The following is a 26,126-nucleotide window of genomic DNA, read 5'->3' as shown; positions in this document are numbered from 1 at the left end:
TTTTTACAGAAATCTCAAATAAATGTATGTAAAATAATAATAACAACTGTATTGACCGAACAACGCTGCAAGTGTACCAAAGTGCAGCCGAGTGAGGGTGCAATGCTGCTTTTCTCCAGTCCACCTTAAGAACGCCCCTGTATTTATGATTTCCTGAAAACTTTTCCAACCAATCACAAAGCGTCCAGCTTACCTGCCTAGCGCTCTGGCGCTTATTGGTTGGTCGACGCTCAGAACTCTCAGCCAGTCCGCTGCCTGCAAGCGCTGTTTGGAGCCACTAGAGAATGACAGGTCAAAAAAAACAAAAAAGGAAGGAAATTTTGCTCAGCTCACGCCATTGCCATTCGCCGTGGAGGATGAAAACTTTAGGAAACTTTTCGTCTTCATTTTAAGCTGCTTTCGGTCTAAAGAACCGAAAGAACTCTTGTTTGTGTATATGTGAGAGGATTTACCTGAATAACGCACACTTTCATCGACATTTGAAGGAAACCGAGGGGATTTTAGATGCTAGTAATATTTTAAACACTTCACAGAGACACCAGACAACCATGTCGGGGGGTATCGGTATATATGCGGTCAAGAAACGGAAGAAGCCCGTTCAGAAAATGTAAGTTTTTGTGGGAATTCTCACGTTCAAGTTCAAACCGCGCTCGCGCCTCGCGCAGCAAGGTTATTTATACAATGTAACAACATTTCGAACGGCTATGTAATATTTCACTCTAACATTCTGACAATAGAATGGAGCGCGTTTTATTCAGCAAATGGTACATAGTGTCATTTGCTGTGCAGAACGACAGAACGTGCTAAACTGTGTTTGAAGGTAACTGTATATTACTATGTATATATATATATATATATATATATATAGATAATTAATAAATTCACACTTTTTTGCTTAATTTGTTCTTTAGTATCAGGTTACCAATAAGTATATGCTGTTATTTTAATAGTTGCATATGTAAGAGCAAAACATAAAAATACATTTGTGTTTCCATTTCTATCGCACAACAAGTAGTATTGTTTGTTGTTATTTTTATTAAGGTATCCATTGTGCTACATTTTATGATTAATAACATTATTATTATTATTATTATGTCAAAATATTACAAAAGCAATATTGAAAATTGGTTCTGCATATCAATTTTCAGATGCAAACCTACAAATATTTTGTATATATTTATATATATTTTTTTATATTGCTCTTTTTAAAAATGGAAATCGGTCAATATAGCTATATACAATTAAATTCATTTTATTATTTTAATTAAAGTGTCTGGATTTTTATTGGTTTATTTAGATAGGTGCAGTACATTAAAGTGGTTACATGATGCTGCTAAAAAGAACATTATTTGGTGTATTTAGTGTAATGAAATGTGTTTATGCGGTTTAAGGTTAAAAAAACACATTATTTTCCACATACTGTACATTATTGTTTCTCCTCTATGCCCCGCCTTTCTGAAACGTGTTGATTTTTACAAAGCTAGATAATTAATAAATTCACACTTTTTTGCTTAATTTGTTCTTTAGTATCAGGTTACCAATAAGTATATGCTGTTATTTTAATAGTTGCATATGTAAGAGCAAAACATAAAAATACATTTGTGTTTCCATTTCTATCACACAACAAGTAGTAATATATTTGTTGTTATTTTTATTAAGGTATCCATTGTGCTACATTTTATGATTAATAACATTATTATTATTATTATTATAATGTCAACATATTACAAAAGCAATATTGAAAATTGGTTCTGCATATCAATTTTCAAATGCAAACCTACAAATATTTTGTATATATTTATATATATTTTTTTATATTGCTCTTTTTAAAAATGGAAATCGGTCAATATAGCTATATACAATTAAATTAATTGTATTATTTTAATTAAAGTGTCTGGATTTTTATTGGTTTATTTAGATAGGTGCAGTACATTAAAGTGGTTACATGATGCTGCTAAAAAGAACATTATTTGGTGTATTTAGTGTAATGAAATGTGTTTATTTTAGGTAGGCGTGGCTGACTCTTAACTTTTATAAAGAATATCTCTTTGGATTTTAGACTTTAGTCTTTGCAACTTTACAGATCTTCTTTATGCATCAAGAACTTTTAACACTCAAAAGAGAAAGGAAAAATTTAAAATAGCATCATATGACCCTTTTAAAAAAAACATGATTTCAACCAAAAAAAAAAAATGCATTATACATAGAGAATATAGCAAAGTCATTGGGGTCTTAGTATGTTGTGTTGAACCCTGTTTGCTTTCATTGTATGGACAAGAAAAGGTGAAACCTTTAAAAATCATTATTTAAATACAGATTTGCTTGAATAAAGATCAGCTGGTTTGCTTATTGCTCACATGACAGTCCCACCTCCAGTTGTGATGTAAGGCAGTTTGCACCCTGACAAAGCACCTTAGAAAAGGCATGTTTACTGCGTTGTGCCTTTGAGATGGATATTTCTGGCGCAGGAGCTCGGGTACATTGATACTAGGCTTTGATGTGTGCTGAAAGAAATGTGGGTCAGCACCAGTGCAGAGTGTCCCTCCCTCACAGACTAGAGTTGCAGCCTGTCCGTCACTTCAAATACCCACAAATCTTGTCTCGAGGAAGGTATGAGGAAAGCAGACACTTGATAATGATGCTGATGTGTCTCTGCTCGGTCAGATAAATTTTGCCGCAGTGACTCAAGTGTAGTAACAGAACTTGAATTTGTACCCGCTGACCTTAGGCCAGGTGGTATAGCTAGAAAAAGTTTTTTATTTTAACAAATATGTAATTATTAAAGAAACCATTTCAATTTGCAATTTAAAGAAATGTTTACTATTTGATTATATTTTACAATCTGTTAACGTTGAAATTATAGACACTTAAAATATTAACATTCACAATTGTGAAACACAGTATAGTATAATGACATGATCTTTAAGAAATGTACCGTAGTTGCCAAATATTATGAATAATTAATATATCTTGCAGCCCTAACTGACCTTCTAGGTCACAGTGTGATGCATTGAATGCATGCCATTGGAGCCAATTTTAGTTCTGTCCCCCCCGCTTGGGTTTTTGATCCAAACCAGATGTGGCTGAGCTTCAGCTGAGGTTATCGGGTGGAAAACAACCACTGTTGGCTGAATTCGCCCTTTTCTTTCTGATCTCAGAATTGTTTTCATGGAAAAAACTCAAAAGGAGTTTGGCAACTGGATCGGCACCAGACTGAGGTAAAACCACTACCATCAAAAGTTTTGACACGCTTGACTGACTTTTTCATGATCTTCAAAACCTTTTTAATAAATATATATATCGATTATTTCTGAATTTATTATTACTATTATTATTAATTTATTTGTGATCTAATTAGCCTATTTATGCATGCATGCATGCTGCTACATAATTCCCATGCTAAATTTCTGGTATATTATAAACACTATTATTATTCTGACGTGTATAATACAGTAATAGTCCTAATGAAGAATGAAAAGTTGGTCCAAACTTCTGACTGGTGTATCGACACTTTCCATACTGTAACAAGGATGTGGAAAACCGCGACAGAGATTTGCAGGAATGTACCATGGGATTTGTAGTAAGAATTTTCTCAAGCTAGATTGCCAAATGCTTTCAGATTGTTCTTTCTCGGTGTCCTCAGTAAACCTTTCAAGCAACGCAACACATGGAGACACAAAAAGCTGTTGTGCAACAGTGACTGCAGACGTTTTCAAACCGTCTTTCCAGTGGTAGAGTTTTCAGGACCTGTGCCAAATTTAAAAGGAAAGAGAGGGAAAAGAAAGAATCAGTTGTACAGTATGTATAGAAAAGAAGAAAAGGGAGAGCGAAAAACAGAGAAATGTGCATTAAAAGAATGCGACACAGCAAGAACAAAGAGATGAGTCTTCCGATGGTCCTCTGTGTATTCCAGGCAGCATGAGAAACCCTGTTGCATGTTGAGACCTGCAAGAGGAAAACAGTCATGATGTCATACCTCATGTGATTGTAACACTTGTACACTAAAGAACAGAAGAAATAATGAGAGATTTCAGATGTTCCCTCTGTAGTGATGTCTTCAATACAATAAAATCCTTTGCCAACCTCGGCAACCACAGCAAATGTTGGGAGGTTCACATGATCAGAACTCCGATCACTGGATCAGATGTACTGTAATTCAGGAGGAATGTCGAAGCTCTATTTCCCGCGATAGGACTTTCCAAACAAATAATCATGGACGATAGACCAATAGAACAAAGCCACCATGTTGGTAATTGCAAATATTGTGAAGCTGAAAACAATACAAATTTCAGTAGGAAGTTATGGTTAGTTGGTCTGTTAGTAATGCTATGTAGCTACGCACAAGAGACTTCATTGTGAGGCCGGGCTTTTAATACTATTTGACCATCATGACGGACCCACAAAGACCTGTATGACCTTGCTTCATAGTCTTCATGTGTTTTTCATTTTGTTAAATTGTTTAAAAAGAGTACTCAAGAATATATTTAATTGCTCTGGATATGTTTTCACTGGAATGAATGCAACATTTACTTTAATGTTTGGCAATGTTAGGCAATATCGCGTTCATAATCGCAGATTAATCGCATTCGATTATGAACGCGATATTGCCTAGCTTGGCAGTGAACTACGGCTCTGTGTATTAAATGCTGCTCCATCTGAAACCAGGTGATGGCGATTTACTACCAATCACGAAACCGGCTTTACTGACAAGATGCGCTTGACAATCGCATGCGATTAATTGCACAGCCCTATGTTATAGTAGATGTTTTTAAATATAAAAATTGCTATTTATGTACAAGGCAAATGTATGAATGTTGTTAGTATTATTAATATGTTTTATTTTGTTTTTTTTTTGTCTTGTATTTCCATACCAATATTTTTTTTTATTATTTTTTTATTCTTAGAAAAATGTAAATAACTTTTATATGGGCCTTTCAGGTCAAATGTACAAATTTTTATTTATTTTGTATACAGTAAATGTCAATATTTATAAAAATATTCTAATATTTTAGTATATTTTTTGTTTATTATATTTATATTAGTTTTCAAAACTTAAATATTTAATATGGGCTTTTAATTTGCAATAATATGTGTGAATTGTATAGATATAATGTAACTCCTTACAGCACAATTGACAGCCAAATTAAAACCAAAACATTCCAAATACATGATTGTCAATTTATATAAAAAATATGCATTTAAACATACTTTGTAATGTATTGTCCATGGACAGTTAGCCCTGAAAAATAACCATTTGGAGATACAAAAAAAAATAAAAAATCACCATCAAAGGCCGTTCAGATGAACGGAATCTCCTGAGAAATGAAATGGTAGGTGAATCAATGCTGCGCCAACAGTGATGCGCTCCTTCGTGTCATTTTAGAGATCTGGAGCTCAGGGCCGAAGGGGAAGGAAGGGGCTGAATACGCTCTTTTGTCCCCGCAGGCTCTTTTTTTCTGAGGTTAGTTATACTTTCTGGGAAAACATAATTAGTGTCCGGCTCAGATGACTAGAGTTACCGCTCTTAGTCTTCTGGGCTGGCAGGCAATGAAAAGGCAGTACAAGGTTGAGTTACAGTCATATTTTTGATGGCCGTGATTCCAGTAAGAGTCTTCTAGCTTAGATAATGGATTTTATGTCAGAGATAGGGATGTAACGGAATGAAAATTTCATATCACAATTATAGTGACCAAAGTTATCACGATTATCAATATTATCACGGTTTTGTTAAAATGATATTAAAATGTTCAAAAAGAACTGATACACACACTGAAAACATTTCAGTAAGTTTTATATTTGAAAATCAACAAACAACAAACACAATTAGCAGCTGTATGCACTTTTTATTGTTGTATAAACATTAAATTAACATTAACATGAAGCCCTAATAATAATAAAAATAGATCACACAGTTTTTGATTGTATTGAAAATGAAATCAGAGGAATTTAGTATTAATGCTACTATAATTTTGCTCTAGTGATCATATTGTCCTGACTATTGTTTTGTACACTGTTCATAATTAATTTATAAACAAGTAAGATTTTAAAACATTAATCTCAATTCAATATTTCATGTCCCCTTATTTATATATTATTATTATAGGTAAACAAAAAAAATTGGTGTAATAAGTTTTAACTATGAATATACAATACATTATCCCTTAAATGTCAACCTTAATAGTTCGAACGTTCGTTCATCTTGGCTCAAAAGCCACTTGCTGAGAACTTTCTTCATGGAAGCTTTGCGTTAATTATAAGTGAGATAACAAAATATTTAATCTTTAATCAATATTTTTTGTCCAATTATTTGCCCAGTTAGTTTTGGTATTGAGGTAAAAGTTACCTTGCATTCGCTATATAAAAGTGGGTGGTGGTCACGAAGATGACTGAGCAAATTTGAACTTTTGCAGCGACATTCTTCTTGCAAGATCGGCAGACAGGGTGACCGTCCTCGATTAAATTGCCTTCAGGACTCTTGTAAAAGCCAAAACACGCCCAGACCTCCGATTTGGTCCTCTTAGATGGCTGAAAAATCTCCCGAGCGCTGTCACTGCCTTCCGCCATTTCGTCTCGTGCAAAAAAACAACAACAACATTGCATGCTGCTTCTGCGTCAGACTGATGCTGGCTGGACAGGATTTACCGCGAGTTTTCAAAATCGCAATAATCAAACACGGGTTTGATGCTAATTATATTTTAAACGATAATACTACCCGTCAGGGGTATCATGATTTATCGTAAAACCGGTAATCGTTCCATCCCTAGTCAGAGAGCAGACAGTTGTTTTAGTACTTAAACAGTAAAACTCTGTTTTTTATATTTCTGATTTGGCATTTAAAACTCTTGGTGAGCATAAACATAAACTCTAAAATCAGCTCTAAAGTGTTGAAGGTTTTCTTGGCAGACGGCTTTGTTGCAGTGCTATTTTATGAATGAATATGAATTTAGAGAGCAGATTTGTTATGAAAACAGTAACTTATACAACTCTATGCAAGGCTGTCTACAGCGATGATAAACCGAGGTCTGATTAGCAAAAACTTTTCAGACATCTATGTACTGCTGCAAGCATGCAGGAGAAAAGCCCTCTTAAAGTTTCAATAATTCAGTTCAGAGCTTATAAATCTAAACTCTGTAACTTCCAAGCATCACATACCATGAAACCCCATCATTATTTAGTTTTTTTTTTTTTTTAGCATTCACAATAACTGAAAAAGTAAAACAACAAAATCCTGCAGATAATGCAATGCATCTGGTGAGTTTGTTTTTACAAACAGAAAAAGCCTGTTTTTTTTTTGGGGCATTTTTTACTCAATATTTTACATTTCAACAACCAGTGTACAAAAAAAGCCGATGTGAGCAAGACATTGTTCAGTTACCGAAATGACTGGCATCATTGTTTTACTTTAGTATCAACTCTGGATCAAAATACCGAGGTTGAATATCTAAGTTCAAATATCACACTGTCTCCAAGCTCTTGAGAATGCTCGAACCTCTATTTATACATATTTATAGGTTGTCTTTTAGCAAAACAATGATAAGCCAGTTCTGAATTGTTTTTAGCCTTTGTGTATTATACACAGACAATCATTCTTTGCAGTATCTCTTCTTCTTAAATTCTTCCTTGTGGACATTTTCCATTAAGGCCACCTGCATTCCATAAGATATTTAAATAACTAGACGCCTCAAGACTTACAAGCATTATGGCTAATCAAAGTCCGTAACAAGAAGTGTAACACAATTTTTTTAATCGATTTCTTCTTCCAGACCCAAACCACCACCACCTGATGGTGTGAAATCCAACCCCTCCAAGCGGCACAGAGACCGGCTGAACAGCGAATTGGACAAGCTGACCAACCTTCTACCCTTCTCAGAAGATATCCGTGCACGGCTGGACAAACTGTCGGTGCTTCGACTCAGTGTTGGTTACCTGAAGGTCAAGAGCTTCTTCAGTGGTGAGATCACAACTTATTTTTAGAGTTTCGGTTTTCATCTCGGTGATGACTTTTGCTGTTTTGTGCGTTTACAACATGGTCAGTTTTTCTTTTTCAGCCTTTGTCAAGTTCATATTTTTACATATTGTTGGGCCAGTATTATTTATGGTATTACTACATTAACTAACTGTAAGCAAGGAAGAGAGGACAGGAAATGATGTGGAGAAGGGGGAACAGGATCAGGAGATGTCACAAGTGGGATTGAAACTCGTGCTGCCACGTGCAAGTATCCCAGCTGAGTTAGAGTAACTGCTAAACTCCCAGTCAGAGTGCTAAACGGTCACTGATTAATCATTGCTTCCCAGTAAATTTGAGTTAAATTGATTAATTTCTCAAGTCGCTGTCGTCGTGATCATTTAAGTCCTTTCTACCAGAATGAAGGAACAGGGGAAGTGGCTTCTGTTACACTGCCACATATCACCCTTGATTAAATGACTGATGGTTTTGAAAATGCTTCTCAGAATTATGATATGATTCTTTATGATTCAGATTCTTATCTTTATTAATTTATGTAGCATCTCAAGTAAAGTTCTACTGAATTTGTTTGCACAGTTTACCATAAGGTCCATGTCACATGAATAATACGCTAGAAACTTGTGACCTCAGCTGACGTTTATTATCTCTAGAAAGTTGCAAGGGAGCTGAAAGATCACATGCTAGTCTGGTTTGGGGTCCTTAACTTACTTAACTTTCTTGAAATCATAAATTAGGCTTGGTTTTTCTTTCATTTTACTCTCTGCTGGCTAAAAGGTTTCGTAAATAACCCACATAGACATTCATGAGTTCAGGATCAGTTTCTCTGAGGGTTTCAGATCTTTAGCCAATAAATGCTTGTTTGTTTGTGTGTCTTTAAAAAAGGCTCAGAAAAACATGTCAACATGACCTTTCAAGGAGTGACGTAGGATCTTCTCATGGAATTAATCAAGTTTCTAAGAATAATATAGAGGGGAAACCTCTCAACGGAAGGTTCAATTAGCAGTTCCCAGAACAAAACCATCCATAATGCCTGTCTAAGAGATACTGGAGTTTTTATTTTACATAGAAATTCATATGTAGTATTGTTATGTTTGTCAGTGATGGATTCTGAATTGTAGTCAGGAATTTGAAGTGGTCTTGAAGACGAACCATGTAAAATGTCTTTTAAATTGAGTTTTAAATTTGTCTTATTAGACTTAATTTGTCTTGTTTTGCAGTAAAAATGTAAAATTATTTATCAATGTCTTTCACTGATGTTTAGAAATTTTAACTGAGAAAATAAGACAGTAGATTGAGAACAGGATATTCTCCAGAGGACAAAAAGCTGTTTTTCAGGTGTAGTCCGATTTGGTGAGATGTAGATATAAAGACTTCATAACAATTTAAAGGCTTAGCCACTTGTCAAATATAGATTTTGATTAGATTAGATTTTATTAGATTAGACTTCGCATACACAGGATGAAAATAGCCTTGAGGACATGGGTTGCTGTCCTTTGTTATCATTTATAGATGATTATAATATGACAAGACTTGGGCCTTGCCCTCATGTACTTATCCCACGTGTTTTTACATGACCTTTGCGTTAATATTTAACACAATATCTGGATATAGTATTATATTTTGCTACCATAATTACCGAAAGTGGTTTTTTTCTTGTGTAAATAATTACATACATTTTCTTTTGTAAATAATGGACAAATAATGTCCATTGTTTAAAAAGACTTTTACACATTGACCTTTCTTCTAGTCTTCTCTCAGATTTTCTTTATCTTTAACTCTGTTATCTTGCTTTTTGAACATGATAGTGGCAGCAAGCATGTGTCTTTTCTTGAACTACTTGCTGAGTAAGTGCGGCAGCTATGAAGAGTATGCAGAGAATTCCATTGTGAAAAGACAAAGGGCCTTATGGGAAATATTTTGGGAGTCATCTTGGCACCATCAGTGGGCAAGGAAGACAAACAGGCAAAGTTTGGTATAAAGAGTGCTGAATCAGACAACATTAAGTTCCTGGCACCATCCTGGACTCCACACCTTGTTCTGTCAGGCTGAGCCTGTCCGAACAAACACACAGACAGACAATTGGCAGGGAACCTGTCCAGTCTGGATGGACATTTGAGAGACTCACTAATAACCCAGTTTAGAGATGGGTAGAAATTATGTTTTTGCAGGACAGAAGGTCTTAGCCAGTGTCATCTCAAAAGTCTCTGACCTTTCATTATTTCACTGCCAGACTCAAACTTCCTTTTCCTCTGAGGAACTGTCCGTGCATTGTGTGGAAATTCATCAAGTCTTTCCCCTCTCCTCCACCACCCTTTTACATTTTTCGTTTGAAATTGGGCCTCCAAGCAAACAGACCACCAAAGGCTCGACAGAGCCCCAAATGTGCCAGCCTGCTGCCCCCAGCTAAGCTTCCTTTTATTGTTCTACTAAAATAGCAACAATTAGAAACAGGCATTTGGGGAGAGTAGAAGCGTAAGCGAGAACAAGACAGCACAGGAAAAGAGAGCTAAGCGTGAAGCAGACAGTCCAAAAGAAGACGGGTTATTTTTGACCTGCCCACAAGATTCACAGAGCACTTGTCGCTCTCGAAAGACTGAAAGACCAAAGAGATCAAATAAAACATATCTCTATGCATTTGTTTGTGTGCAACGTCGTTAGTAACCACATGTGTGAAGCAGAGAAATGAGGGCAACATGAGGCTCTACAAGCAGACGATGTTTGGTGTTGCTGCAGTGTATGCAGCATAAATAAACTGCGACAGACAGGAAACACAAGGTATTGTGGTAAGACATTGAGTCTGACACCCGAGTCATTTCACAGGTTCTTTTGAAAGAACGAGCAAGGAAGACGAGTGACAGACATGCTGACAGGAAAAAGGGGAGCATTGGGAGCATCTGGTAGACGGATCCAAACAGAGGTGCTAGACAAATGCCTATTTCCTTCATTGCCCCCACCCTATCTGTCTTTCCGGCATTGCTGTGTTGGTTTCAGCCTCATATCTATGTTGCTACTCTTTCAAAAAAATGTATATTGGACTGGGGACATTTACTTCACTTTCTATAAATAATTGCTGTAATATCAGGAAATAACATCATCCTCAATAGTGAGGCTTGAATTGGCCCAATCCAAGCTATTTTCAATCCCTCCCCAACAGTATTAATTGGATCAAGGCTGCGAGTACAGTAACTCCTTTATTAGCTTGTCTATTTTCGTCACTAGCTATGAAACGCAGAGAGAGGCGTTCCCAGGGCTACGGATTCCTCTGTGTCTGAATTCTAGCAGGTCAGAGACTGTCTTTGCAGAGAATGGATCCTCTGTTGGTGTCCTCCCATCATCCAAGGCTGGAGATGGAAGGACCTAGAAGGTTGGACTGAGAAAAACCACAAGATTCGGTCCCACAGTGAGATGCACAAATGGGACATTGTGTTAACTGTGTTCCCAGCATGCACTGGGGCCAGGGCATCATTGTGTATTGATGAGGGTCAGGTCTGGAGGAGTCGTTGCATAGAATGGTCCTTGTCTGAAGTGTAATGTGGTGTGTCATTGGTCTAGCTCGGCTTTGACCTTAAGGATGAATCGGTTGGCTTCAAAACTACTTTTGCGGCGCCCAGAGTATGATGGAAAGAGACACAGGCAGAAAAATTCCAGGAAAGAAAGGTTCATTGTTCTTTACTTTCTTGCTCTTCATCTTTGCCCTTTCAACGTTTAAATAAGTTTCTATGCCTCTACCCTGTTCAAAGCTTTTAGCCTCCTCCTTGTTCTTGCTGCAAATTTCCATCGCGCTCTCTCTCCTTCTGTTTTTCTGAACTGCATTTTCTGCATCTTATCTTAGTAGAGATCGCCACGTTCCTGACGGTAAATAGATGGAAGGTTGAGGGTGGTAGGGCTGAGGGAGGGAAGGGTTGGTGCTCAGAGCCCTGAGGCGTTCCGACACGCTATGGGGGCACTGCAGGTAGTGGAGTCCTCCAGACCACTTGAGGTCTCTCTCATAAATTATGCTTTAAAAGCAGTAGTAACTCACCTTATTCTTTTTCCCATACTCGTTGGTCTGATTTTGACCATTTTGGGTGGAAGCTTTGGTGGCTTTGTCTATCAGCTTTTCTTCTTCCTTTTCATTCCTTCGGATAAGACGTTAAACCGAGGTCTTGACTCTCTGTGGTCATTAAAAATCCCATGGCATTCTCGTAAAGAGTAGGGGTGTAACCCCGGCTCCTGGCCAAATTGCTGCCACTGGCCTCTGACCATCATGGCCTCCTAATAATCCCCATCCACTTGATTGGCTCTATCTCTCTCTCTCTCTCCTCTCCACCTGTAGCTGGTGTGGGGTGAGTGCACTGGCGCTGTTGTACTGTGGCTGGCGTCGCATTATCCAGTTGAATGCTGCACACTGGTGGTGGTTGAGGAGAGATCCCCCACATGATTGTAAAGCACTTTGGGTGTACAGCAATACACAATAAAGTGCTATATAAATGCATCATTCATTCATTCATTCATGTGTACAGTGTCTAGAACAGTGGTTCTCAAACCTGTCCTGGAGGACCCCTAGCCCTGCATATTTTGTATGTTTCCCTTATCTAACACACCTGATTCAACTCATCAGCCCGTTAGTAGAGACTGCAAGACATAAATTGGGTCAGAGTTCAGAAGTGCTAATAAGTCAGACTTCTTTTCCTTGATGTCAAGGCACTCTGTACCTCATTATTCCTCAACCCAAACTTGATTGGCCAATTAAGGGCTTTCTGTGGGATAAGCAGCTGCATCCTTTTGGTAATGGGGCAGTTTTTGGTTAATGTTGAACATGAACACCATCTTTTGCAATGCCATGCTAGTTCGTATTTAAACTTGCATGAGGAAAGATGGTACTTACCCTGTTTTATCAGACAAACATCAAGAAATATCTAATGTTTTACAAGTTGAGGTCAGATTGTTGTTGCAGTAAAAAGTGTTAACACTCTTTCTTTAACCTTCAACTGCTTGAGTAGGTTCCTTGCGTTTTGTTTGAGGAATTTGAGGGGTTGTCAAAACTTTGGTTTCTGCTTTTCTTTCGTTCCTTGTTATTTGACAGCCGGAATGGCAGAGCAGCCAAGAAAATGGAACAAAAATGATTCTACGTGTTTTCTAAACATCAGTATTCCCAAGTCCTGTCAACTCTAGTTGGACTTCCAGTGCTAACACCTAATTTAATTTTATAAGTCTATGAAAGCAACATGCACTATTGTCCTGCTCAAGTTTTTGTTTTCCGTGCCATTATTTGTGTTTGTTTTGGGGGGGTTTTCTGTCTCCTATTGTCCTCGGTCAGAAGAGTTCGCCTGCCCTTTCTTTTGTTGATGGGAGACAAGACAGATGGACTCGGAACATCAATATTTGTGTTGGCATGAGTCAGTGGAGACTAACACCAGAGGCTTCGGAAAGTAAGAACAGAGAGAGGAAAGACGAGGGCCTCTCTCACTCCCTTGTTTCAGCTGCACAATTTTCTGTTCTTCTTACCGCCGGATGACCTGACCTGCCACGTCTCTGAATGCGAGAGACAGCTTTGGTCGGCCTCTCTTTTTTGCCCTTTGATGTGAATGTTTAGTCATCAGTCTCGCCAGAGAACAACAGTCCCAGCAGGGGTCTCAATTCTGAGCTTATACATGCACAGGTTTACATTACACCCTGTTACTTTGATGTATTAATTCAAGAGAAAAATGCATTTATCTTTGTTTTGCAGGATTACAGGCCTGATCTAACTTTGGCGATATATTCAACTTTGAAATGTATCCTACACACCTCATTAGAGAAGGACAAGATATAGTTGCATTATTTAAAAGTGTAGATTATATTTTATATTTCTGTATTGGGGTATATATATATATGTCTCGATTCAAAACGTAGCATGATACTGTGTACTCCGATATGCAAGATGAATCAACCTAATACTCCAGTTTTCAAACTAGTGCTTTTCACACACATACACATCTCTTTGACATCACTATGTTCCTGAGACACTCATCTGAAATACCATGATAATAAGGCTCTTTGTAGCCATGTAGCCTAAGGTAATTCTCATTCAGGTGATGCTGTCTCTATTTATATCCTGGCACACGTAACCTCTGTTACCCAGTAGCAATCGTATGCAAACCAGGTCGCCCACTAATATGAAACCAACTTTTTCATCATTCAAATTTACAGCGTCTCTTTCTTGTGGCCCATTGTTTATATACCCATCTTTCTAAAGCATGCCTTGCAAGCATGGCAACTTTTTTCTTCGCTTTTTGTCTGCCTAGCAAGTCACAACCACGTGGTTGAAACACTCTGTTTTTACACCCACTTAAAAAAAGGAGAAATAGTAAAGCTGCAGTCCTAATCCAAATGGGGCTCTCGCAGGCTCATAACACGAAAACAACAAATGCTGCAGTGTTCCTCCACACTTGAGGTGGCGATAGCATCAACAAGCATGCCTATCCGCAACACAAGACGGAGCTTTTAAGATCATCACAGTCAAAACACAGAGCTTGGCTACTCAAGTGGAGACAGGCCCAAGAATGATAAAGAGCCAGCATAACCTTCCTTTTGAGAGAGAAGGTTGGAAAGAAAGGTACCATGATGCCTTGGTAGTCATTGAAAATAAATGAATGTATCAGTGATCAAGAACAAACAAAGGGAGGAAGAAAATAGTCTTCTGTTCTTAGGTTGTCTTTATACAAAAATTTCAGTAGCAGATACCAAACCATAAATTGTGATACCACAGAGTCTAATATGGGTTTGAATACATAAATGTAATATATTTTGGAATTTGTTTAATCATTTTAAAATGTGTTTATATGTTTGTATTTATATAAAATATTTGTATTTTAATTTATTCAAAAGTATTTCATAATTAATGATTTTTAATACATTTTTAATGTATCCAATAATTGTAACATTTATTTAAATATTAATTGAATTTTTTTATAATTGTAATAATAATTTTAAAAAAAAATTATTAATAAAAAAACATTATACATTTTTAGATTAATTTATATACATTTTCAAAAATGAACCACTTAAATTGAAACATCTTTCAGTCAGACAAAACTTTTGTTATACTTTTTTTTTAAGTACATTTTTTTAGAATTTGTGTGCTTCCTTTTTAAAGTTTTTACATCAATTTGGTATCAAAGTACAAGCATTTTTGATATCCCTATTCCGTGACATCTTTCAGAAGTGATTAATGTGCTAGCAGTGATGAGTAATCACGTAATTCCAGGTTGTAGCGCTCTTCAAACAGACTGTATCATGCAGACCCGGAGCAGTCATTTCAATCGTTGTGGTATTGTGTGCACAGCCACAAATAATTGTAACATTTATTTAAATATTAATTGAATTTTTTTATAATTGTAATAATAATAAAAAAAAAAAATTATTAATAAAAAAACATTATACATTTTTAGATTAATTTATATACATTTTCAAAAATGAACCACTTAAATTGAAACATCTTTCAGTCAGACAAAACTTTATACTTTATTAAAAACTTTTGTTATACTTTTTTTTTTAAGTACATTTTTTTTTAATTTGTGTGCTTCCTTTTTAAAGTTTTAACATCAATTTGGTATCAAAGTACAAGCATTTTTGATATCCCTATTCCGTGACATCTTTCAGAAGTGATTAATGTGCTAGCAGTGATGAGTAATCACGTAATTCCAGGTTGTAGCGCTCTTCAAACAGACTGTATCATGCAGACCCGGAGCAGTCATTTCAATCGTTGTGGTATGGTGTGCACAGCCACAAACAGCTTGTTTTCTTCATAGTGTGCATGAGACTCAGGTATGAATCACTAGGCATGAGAGTCAGTGTAGATCTGCAACCAGATGTAAGCACTTTGCTGGCTTGCGGCTACTCCTTGCCTCTTGCTGTGATTTTCATGGATTTTCCCACTAAAACACGATGCCACACAGCACATTTGGGCCTGCTCCAATAGATGTGAGCCAAGGTTAGTAGAGAAGTGGCTAGATTGAGGTGGGGTGGGGGAGAAGAAAAATCATGAGTCATTTTCATGCTATCAGTCATTTTTGCTAAGTGAAATAGTAACGGATAGGAAATGGCAAAACCAAAAAATGCAGGGTGGTTAACCCTCAGTCTTATGAAAATGTACTGTAGTAGCCTTGCATAGTAACCATCTATCTGTTAAACACTGTTATTTGTTGTATGTTTTGTCTACATGTACCATATTGGCATATTTGAAGTAACTTGGAATGCCATATAAATAAAATGATACCCATTCATATGATTATTATAAGTTACTTCATAATATTTCCAAGAATACAATGGATCTACCATGGCACATGCCCAAAATACAATGGCATTACCACTAGGGCTGCACGATTTGGAGAAAAAATCGAATTGCAATTTTTCTGATCAAAACTGCGATTTGCGATTTACTACTATTTCATAAAAGAGCTACAGGTTTGTTGTGGTGGTTTTAACAGCACCAAAGAAATACCAAGCATTATCACAAACTATGCTACACTGTTATACTGTTTATTTAAAACCTCTTAAACATTGTGGCCATTTTTTTAATAAAGTTGTCATGATGCAAACATCTGTCATGAAAAAATTAAGAAAATAACTACAGTATCTTAATTCAAGTTAAATTAACAATTATATATAAAATCTTAAACTTTTAAGAACCCAAACACACTGTAAACAGTTCTACATCAGTAAAACACTGACCATAACCTACATTAAGGTTGAAACAATGATCGCAAAAGTTTTTGCCATTTAACCCTCTGGGGTCTGAGGGTGTTTTGGGGCCCTATATTTGAAAATCGCACCCTTTCAAATCGCAATTTCGGTTTACAAACAATTAATCGTGCAGGCCTAATTACTACAGTACTTTCTTATAAAGCATCCTTTACATGCTTACAAAAAAGTACTATGGTACCACCATTGATTATATTGGACATGGTACCATGGTAATAACATGATATTTTGGACATGTACTATCAAATTTATTGAGTTTTTTGAAGTAGCTTAGAATGCCATATAAATGAATATGATACCCATGAGTTTGGTTTTGACAAAGTACTCCATTGTTTTAAGGTACTACATGACTTCCATGGTATATGCCCAAAATAAAAATTTTAATATTACCACATTATTTTCTTGTGAAGGATCCCTTGCTCAAAAACAAAAAAAAATTAAATAAAAAGCACTATGTTGCCACCGATAGCCTTGTGGGCAGCACATTTCGACATGCAGCCCCATTGCACTTCGGGCGTCGAATCCCAGCTCGTGGACCTTTCCTGAACACCCCCCCCCCCCCCTCTCTCTCCCCCACTTCGTTTCCTGTCCTATCAAATTAAAGGCAAAAACAATCAAAATAAATCAAAATACAATGGTATTTTGTACATGTATTATGGTATACTTGGAAGTATCATGGAGTACCATATAAAATACAATATAGTAATCCCAGTAAGCAAAGTACCATAGTTTTGCCATCACTGAACCATATTACCACCACATTACATTTTTTGTAAGGGCTGTAGTATCTGTGTAGTATTATTCCCTAAAATACCATATTCTAGTCAGTGTTATTATAGTAAATTTCCACAGTTAGTGTCATAGTGGTAAAACCATAGTCTGTTTGCATAAGGCTGATGTATTCAACCTCAAAAGTACATCAAATGATCATGTGGTGAATTTCTTGAAAGTTGGGGGGTTTTTATGATGTGCCGTGATGGCCTGAGGCGGTTAGCCTGACAGCTTTTTCGATTCTTTATCCTGAACTTTGATGTGCTTACACATGTGATGGAACGTGCACGGTTGATCATTTGGCATCCTAACCAGGGGAAACCTGTTAAACGTGTTGCTTAATTTCCTCTGTGTACACAGGAAGTACTCTTTGTTCAGAAAGAGAAGGAGAGCGAGCAAAAGAAAGTCTTTAAAAACTTTTAGCAGTCTTCATTTGCTTAGCAAACTAGTGCTGTACAGTACAGTACTAGCTCTGAGGTATACAGTATGGGAGGATTGTTGCAACACAGTGGTTGGTTGAGTATCTGTTCTCCTCGTATTGCCTGAAGGGAAACGTTTGTCAGACTGCCATGCATCTGCAGTCATCAATCCACAACTTTTCTTCCTCTTCTCACCTGCATGCTACCTTTCCACTCATCTGTCTGTGATCCCTCCATCACAAAAATGTCGTCTTTTCCTTGTTCCTTTTATCAAACATGCACACAAAACTCACCTCATCCACCTCAGATTCTTCTCATTGAAGCCACATGAAATGGACAGAAAGAGCGACCGGGATGGAAGACCGAGAGAAAGTCAGAAAGGAAGGGGAGGTCTTTTGTTGGGATGATCAGCATTATCTGGGGTTTCTGAAGAGGAAAAAGATGTTTCCTGATACTCTTCCACTTTGGCTCAGACCTGAAATATGGTCAAGATGTCCAAGTTCACCAGTTCCCTTCCATTTTTTTTAAACATAGCTCTCAGAAATAAGGATGTGATTTGTAGATGGTCTAAAGCAAAAGAGTTGTAAAAATTCTGAAAAACGTTTAGAGCTTATGATTTGTTTAAAAATAAAACATTTTACACATTAATTAATGAATCAGTATATATAAAATTATTTAATTTACAAGTGTCATGTTTGTGATTTTTTTTTTTTAATGTAAGCTATAGCTTCTGACCTTTAAATCAAAACATACTCGCTATTTTATGACATCAATTACTGCTTTATTTAATCAGAAACACAGTCTAAATGGTATTTGTGTAGGCTATTTTACTTTTAATTTAATTAGAAGTAGGCCAACAGCGCCCCCTACAGATTAAAACTCCTTACCGAACGGGCATTAGGACCCGGGGGAGGCTGTCACTGCACGTGCAATTACTGTTTACTCTATCATACACCAAGCGCGTCATTCTGTACGTGCATTCACAGATTAAATGCAGCGATCCAAACAGTCGATCTAATCATCATTCAGACAAAACTTTGCTTCAAGAATGAGCCACACTGCTGATGTGATCTAATTGCTAGCACAACCTTGAGTACATGTGAGTTAAAACATTCCTCTTATCGGCAAGACATATCGGCATAATTTTTCATATCGGGCCGATGCCGATATTTACATTTAAAGCCATTATCGGCCGATTCCGATATCAGTCTGATAATATCGTGCATCCCTAAAAAAAATTGGTAGGAACCACATGGCCTAAAAATAACCCTGCTATGTGTTTGCTCTATATCCATAACCATCATCGATTTTACACACTGTAAAAATTTATGTCAAACAATATGCCAGACATCAATGGCGTCGTTGAAAACTGTTGTTCAACTGTCGTATAGCTCTTAACCAAAAAGCTGTGTCTGCTAACTGTAATCGATTTTGCATAAACCATAAATGCTCAATGTTTACGTGGAAAAACATTAGAGTTATTGACTCTTGTCATAATATATCTGTTTTTTACACCTAGCTTATCTATTTGTTTACAGCCTCTTGTCATTAGCTTATCAAGAAGTGATCCTTCGTATCGTGGGAGCGGAAAATTAGCAGACATGTCAACACCCCATCCATGCAGGTCTGAATGAAAGTTTACAGAACAAGTTGACAAGGAGATTTTACTGTCTGTTTATCTGAGGTGACAAGTATTTTGGCATATTGTCAAGAAGATTTTACTGTTCTCACATTACCACCCCATACCTACCTGCTTCCTCCAACATTACATGTAGCAGATCACCAAGACTTTTATGTGTCCGTTTTAGTTTTTAGTTACATAGTTCCCAACATACAAAACGGACCCTGTGAGCAAGTGTTGAGACAGAATGTGTAAAAAGCTTGTGAAGATTTGGAAAGTCTTGAAAGTCTTAGACATCCTTATGCCAGGAGCCATGGCCGATATCTATTCATTCCTCTATGCCATTGGGACAACCGACAATGAAAGACAACAGGGTTGAATGACACTAAAACCTAAACCAAAAAAAGTGTCAGGGGTGTTAACGAGAAGGAAGAAAGGGGAAAAACGCGAGTGCGAGAACAATATCAGCATTGTAAGTCAAGATAGATAAAGAAAGTCCTGTGGGTGAGAGCAGTTTTCTTTGGACCTCAACAACATTTCCCGTCTGCTCGGACCCAAGAGGTTATTGGACGCCCCGGTGCATTATACTCTTCCTCTCAAGCTCTCTTCCGTTCCTTTCTACCACATCATTTTCACCATTTTGCATTTTCGTCTGTACTGCACAGGAAGATATAGACTGTACTTCCTGTTTACAGAGGTGCATTAAGGACGACGCTCGTATGCACACGTTTTTCCTTGTAGTTTACGCGAAGATATCGTATTGCTTATGTTTTTGTGGTAAATTGTGTGTTTTCAGGTGCACATTTATCCCTGCATGTGCATGTCTGTTCCTGAGACTTGTGAGTTGTATATGCGGGCAGGAAATTTTCAAGTGTATGCGAGCACACTCAGGACGTTCGGTGTGTATGTGTGTGTTTTCTATTGGCAGTGAAGTGTCTCAGGGGAGGCAGGGCTTGCGTGAGAGCACTGTTGCAGATCTGTCAGTGAGAGGGGGCTGCTCAAGGTCTGGTGGAGTGTGTGTGTGTTTGTGCCGGGCTTGGATTGTTCCCCCCAAAGGGAGGGAGGGAGAGCGGGTTAAGCCAGCCCCGTCTGTCAGCATGGAGCTGCCGTTCATTTGAGTGTGTATGCATCCTGTGTTTATCTAGGGAGCCCATGGAAGGAGCGATTGTGGACATTTTGAAAGCAAGAAACTAGGTGAACTTTCTCATCAGAGACAAAGAGACCGAGTGGGCGGGGAAAGGGTGTGTGTGTGTGTTTGTGTACACAAGTTCTTGTATGAGCGACTGAAGACAAGCTGAGTGTGTGTGTGTGATTGTTGGTAGCATGTGTGTGTTTGTCCAACTACAGTGTTATCTTGGCGTTTTCCTCTTTCTGTCTTCACTCTCACAGCAGGACTGTCAAAACTTCCCTTTTCTTAGGACTACATACACACACACACACACTGTTTTTAGGTAAAAACAATTATAAATTGAGGGTGCGTGATGTAGGTTAGTAGCCTGTTATTATTAACTTTTTTAAATTAATTTTTAAATAAATGTAATTTTTAAATAATCTTATCATCATGTGTCTTTACATTAGATTAGATTATCATTACAACCTGACTTGCATAGAAAGATGTTTCTATTTAATTTATAACGGCACAACTCTGTTATAAATTTGCACAAATGTTTCATGAATTTGACCCTTTACATTTGAGGCTAGAGAGTAATGGAAAGTCTTTTGCTCTGTGATTTTTCTGCCACCTACGGGTTTTGACTCATGGGCAGACAGTGTAACTTTTCTGAACCCTCGAGCCATGTTACTGACTCACTGACTGACTCAGAGAGCCTTTCTAGGATAGATTTAGTAATCTGATCATTTCCTGCTCTTTGGTGTAACGATGAATTCAAGTAGGTTGTAAATAAACAGTGGAAAGGTGTGTACGAGATTTCAACGTTAAATTTTCTTCAACTAACCCTAACCCTAACACTGCCCTGAATAATTCGGCTGCTAAGATGTTGTAAATGATTTCCAAAGCATTGCTCAAAGACCTTGAGCAACCAGATATAAGAGTAGAAACTCAAGACTATACAAGGAAAACATTTGCCCCAGTCCAACCCAGCAGTTTATTCTTATTTGTCAATTAAGTTATTGTTAAAATGTTAAATATTCTCACAGATTTGACTGATAAAACAAACTTGTATTTGCAGGCCCAAAAAGGACCTGCTATTCTGATTATGTGTTGAAGTCCCGGTGTCAAGACCGTGACAGCAGCTGCCACTCAAACGTTCATTTTCCTTGTAACCAAAGGCACGGTCGTAGATGAAACACTTGCTTACCATCGTTCTTAACTAGCATTCTTTGTGTTGCAGCAAGTTGTTCATTTTTTACAAAGCTGTCTTGACTCAATCAACACCCTAGACCTGTTGAAGTACCTGTGCCAAGTCAAGAACATCAGAACTAACATCTTATTTACTTCTGTCATTCTGTACAAATTGATGAGGAAAAAGAAACTGAGATTAACCAGCAACCCCAAACCAGAAGCCTTCTCCTAAACCTCACCTTAAAACCTCAGCCCAGCTAGTTAACTTCTAACCCCAAACCAGGCATCTGCACACATGCATGTCCTGTGGTGTGCATGTATGCACCGAACGGCAAGATGGTAAAACTGTTTTCTCCAGCCGTTTTGGTTTTAAAAACTCAACTTGACCTCATTTAAAATGAAAGCAAACCAAGATTGCGTCAGTGGCATGCTGCATTGCAACAGACATGCAGCCATAGTTAGGAATCAAAAGCTTGTTCATATTTTGTTGATGCTATCTCAAAAGAAAAATTAAATTGAATTCTTAACCGGAATTGTCAAGTAAAATCGAAATCAGAACACTTTAATTTCGTGTCATTTTCAGGTTCCTACATGCAAATCCCAGGTGTTTGGCACTAATGCAGTTTTCATCAAGTAGAAATGCAACCATAAACATTACATTGCACACAATTCCTAGTTCAACATGCGCCAGTGCATATAGGAACCACCTTCCCCACTTCCCTACCAAATGGCAGGTGTGATGCACTAATGCAATTTTCGTCAACTAGAATTGCCACCATAAACATTATTCCAGAAAGTAAGTGTTTTTTAAATGCACCCATGCACTTCAGCCACATATAGGAACCATTCTTCTTCCCTTTTTTATTGCAACGGCTACTGTATCGCGCAAATGCAAGTACAATCGAAACCAGATACGTTAAATTCCATTCCTACATGCACCCTTGTGCCTCAGCTGCGTGTAAGCGCTGCATTCCCCTCTTCCCTTCCCAATAGCAGGTGTGTCGCACTAGTACAGTTTTTGTCAAGTAGAATCGTATTCATAAGCATTACATTTTTATACAGTTCCCATTCCTATATGTACTAGGGGTGGGAATCTCTAGGCACCTCATGATTCGATTTGATTACGATTCAGAGGGTTGCGATGATAAAACGATTATCGATGCATCTTTTGCTTTAATACAGATTTTCTTTTTTCTCACTGTCTGACTATTAAAGCAAAGTATCTGGAGTGATCCATAATTAATTTATTTCCAAGATCTTTTATTAATAAAGCAAATGAAAGTGATTTGGCAAGTCAACAACAAGGTTACAAAGAACCAATGGGAAAAGAAACATGTACCTGTAGCAGCATACTTGTAGTAAATGAATACAGACTTAAGCATATTCTGTAATATGGTTTCTCATATTTGTGTTTCCAAAAATTTTTAGTTTGGCTTGACAACTTGCATAGTGTGACTCTTGTTCAGGGTCTTTCCCCCTTCAACTTCTTAGAAGCCAAAGTACTTCCATACGCTAGCTTTTAATGCAGACGGTGCCGGTCTTATTTCACGTGCTGCCATCATGCATCATTACCCCTTATTTACACTGCATGTGTCTGTGACGCGTTATGGCTCCGACGTGGCCACCGGAGCTGATTGCAGTCTAGTCAATGCTCGTGTTTACACCAGCCGCACTGCAGCACGTTTCTGAAGCACCGCCTTCAACTGCACAAAACACTTTCACTACGAGAGAAAGCAGCATCCGCACGGCGATTCCACCACTTGCCGCGTTCCGTGTGAAGGGGCCTTAACGCTTCTGGTGTGAGTTGGCAACACTTGGAGGATGGAACAAAACCTTGTCGGAGCCATAACGCACCGCGGATGCGTGCAGTGTAAATAAGGGGTTAGAGTTCTGCCTTTTGCTTTCTGTCAAAATCACGTTATCAATTAACATTAAGAAATAGAAAATCGGTTTTTGACATTTGTGAATCGATTCAGAATCGTCCACGTCGGCATCGCGATGCATCTAAGAATCGAATTTTCCCCCCACCCCTAATATGTACCTTTGACAGGTGTGCCGCAGGTAGAAATGCAACCATCATTAAATTGCATGCAATTACCAGTTCAACATGTGCCAATGCATCGTCACTGCATGGAACCGTTTTCCCAGTGCCATGTGTAGGACGCACTAATGCAGTTTTCGCCAACTTGAATCGCAATCATGAAATTGAATTCCTTCTCATTGCAAAGAAGGGAAAGGAAATGGTTTCTACATGTGCCCATGCACTTGAGCCACATATAACAATAATTCTCCTTCCTTTTTATTGCAATGGCAACTGTACCATGCAAATCCTATTTTCGCCAAGTATGAACGAAATTATTTCTTTCCTACATAAACCCATGCACCTCAACCGCATGTTAGAACCGCATTCCCCTCTTCCCTTCCCAGTGACAGGTGTGCTGCACTAGTGTAGTTTTTGGCAAATAGATTCAAAGCCATAAGTGGTTAAATTCCTTATGATTTCCATTCATATACGTGCCTTAATCACTTGTAGAAACACCCCCCCCCCCTCATTCCGTTCTTTCCAGCAGCACTAATGCAATTTTGCCCTTGTTTTTTAAAGCAGGTGTGTGTGCCCGTCATTCACCCCCTTCCCAACCGTTGGTGGCTCCTCGATCCAGTAAGGGGCAAAAATCTCTCCCAGCGATTGTGTTGCAATTACACAACCATGCCATTGTTGTGCTGTTTTTGGTCTGAGGGCATGGCAGGCCTGTGCGAGCAGTTTTCCAACATGTCTGGTCGGGGGTTGCTGCAGCCGCCCGCTTTCATGTGCAGGCCTGAGGTATGTAAACAGGATACCCTGAGCCGTGCACGAAGAAAGGCAAAGAATCATGGTGAGCTTAAAAGACTTGAAGCAGGAGAGAGCTGCCTGCAGAAAACTGTACTACTACATACCACTTTTAATTAAGTCTATTTATTTCTCTTTATTCACCCTCTACGGTTCAGACAACAGCTGAAGCAGCTTGTGAAACAATAAATGACCAGCTGTTGGACAGATATAAACAGCAGGAGAAATATACGGCCGCACGTTTTATTTTTGGAAGCTGCAATTATTGTTGCCTAAACGAAAGCAGACAGCCACTCAGTGAAATATGTGTCACGTTCTCTTGACCAGAAATAAAGCGTAGAGCCCTGCCCTGTATCTCAAACAGGCCTTGCTTGTAGTTCTGTTGTACTTCAACATCTTTTGGCGCAATGGTCGCAACTGAAACAACAATATATAAAAAACTGTTTGGTGTTTACTTCACGGTTGCCTCTAAAGAGACCCTGTTCTTGCAGCGCCCACCTCTGTACGCAAAGCAAAACAAGCACGGCGCAGACACAATGGCGCTGCTAGATAGCGATCAGCCAGGCTAGGGCGGGTAGCAGGGTTTAGGTTGTTTCTTTAAGAGTAATGGCAAAGATCTCTCTCTTTCTTTCTTGTTCTCTCATTAAGAGCTTAGGGATGGAGGGAGGGTGAAAAATATGCATGCAAATACATTCCTTGCAAGCCATTGGCTGTGGTAATTGGAGTGACGCCACGTACAGGACTTCCCAAAGCCCCTGCGTGAGAGGGGAAATCTGAAGGCAACATCTACTGGAACTAAATGCTTTCAGATTAAGATAATATTCCCTCTGCATAGCTGGCATGTTTTAATTTCTCTCGTTCTTGCTCTCTCTCTCGCTCTCTCTCTCTCTGTGAATGGCAGTGGCTGTGTAATCTGTAGCGTCCAGATGTGCCGTTTCATTTTGTTTTGTTTTACAGCATTTAAGTGTTTTCCGTTCTCAGCTTACTATCAACTCATGAATGTTAAAAAACAACCTGAAAAAAAATCGCTAAAACTTAAAAATGTAAATAAATAAACAAATGTATAAGGCTAATTCAGCTTAGATGTCTGTTGTAGGTCATGACTCATGATGTATACAATTTTACACTAAAAACTAAACAAATTTTGTTTTCCGTTTTTTTTTCTATGTCCTGTGATGTGACATTACCTGAAATGGCTACAGGTAAGAAAACTGTTTACTTCAGTGTAGGGTTGGGCAAAAAAATCGAATGCGATTCTCATGCGAATCTTGTCAGTAAAGCCGCTTCTGGTGATTAGTAGTAAATCTCCAGTACGCGCTCCATCTGAAACCACGTGCTGGAGATTTACTACTAATCACCAGAAGCGGCATTCGATTTTTTGCACAGCCCTACTTCAGTGATACCGTACAATAATCATAAAAGTCCTCCCTCACTCTATAGTGCACACTAAACTAGTGGTCGACCGATATTGGTTTTTTGAGTGCCAATGCTGATAT

The 26,126-nt window shown here is 38.0% G+C and overlaps 1 protein-coding gene across 1 annotated transcript; it reads left to right on the top strand.

Moving 5' to 3' along the window:
- The first annotated feature begins 301 nt into the window (after positions 1-301).
- Positions 302-24,539, top strand: LOC107586994 (aryl hydrocarbon receptor-like). Its single transcript, XM_016274577.1, has 3 exons — positions 302-607; positions 7,764-7,951; positions 24,409-24,539. Exons 1-3 carry the CDS (start codon positions 549-551, stop codon positions 24,537-24,539), a joined length of 378 nt encoding a protein of 125 aa, XP_016130063.1. The 5' UTR covers positions 302-548.
- The last annotated feature ends 1,587 nt before the right edge of the window (positions 24,540-26,126 follow it).

Source organism: Sinocyclocheilus grahami, unplaced genomic scaffold (genome assembly GCF_001515645.1).
Source record: "Sinocyclocheilus grahami isolate Dianchi unplaced genomic scaffold, SAMN03320097.WGS_v1.1 scaffold87.1, whole genome shotgun sequence".
NCBI classification, from domain to species: domain Eukaryota; kingdom Metazoa; phylum Chordata; class Actinopteri; order Cypriniformes; family Cyprinidae; genus Sinocyclocheilus; species Sinocyclocheilus grahami.
Note: the sequence above shows the minus strand (reverse complement) of the source record. Positions and strands in the feature narration are given on the sequence as shown.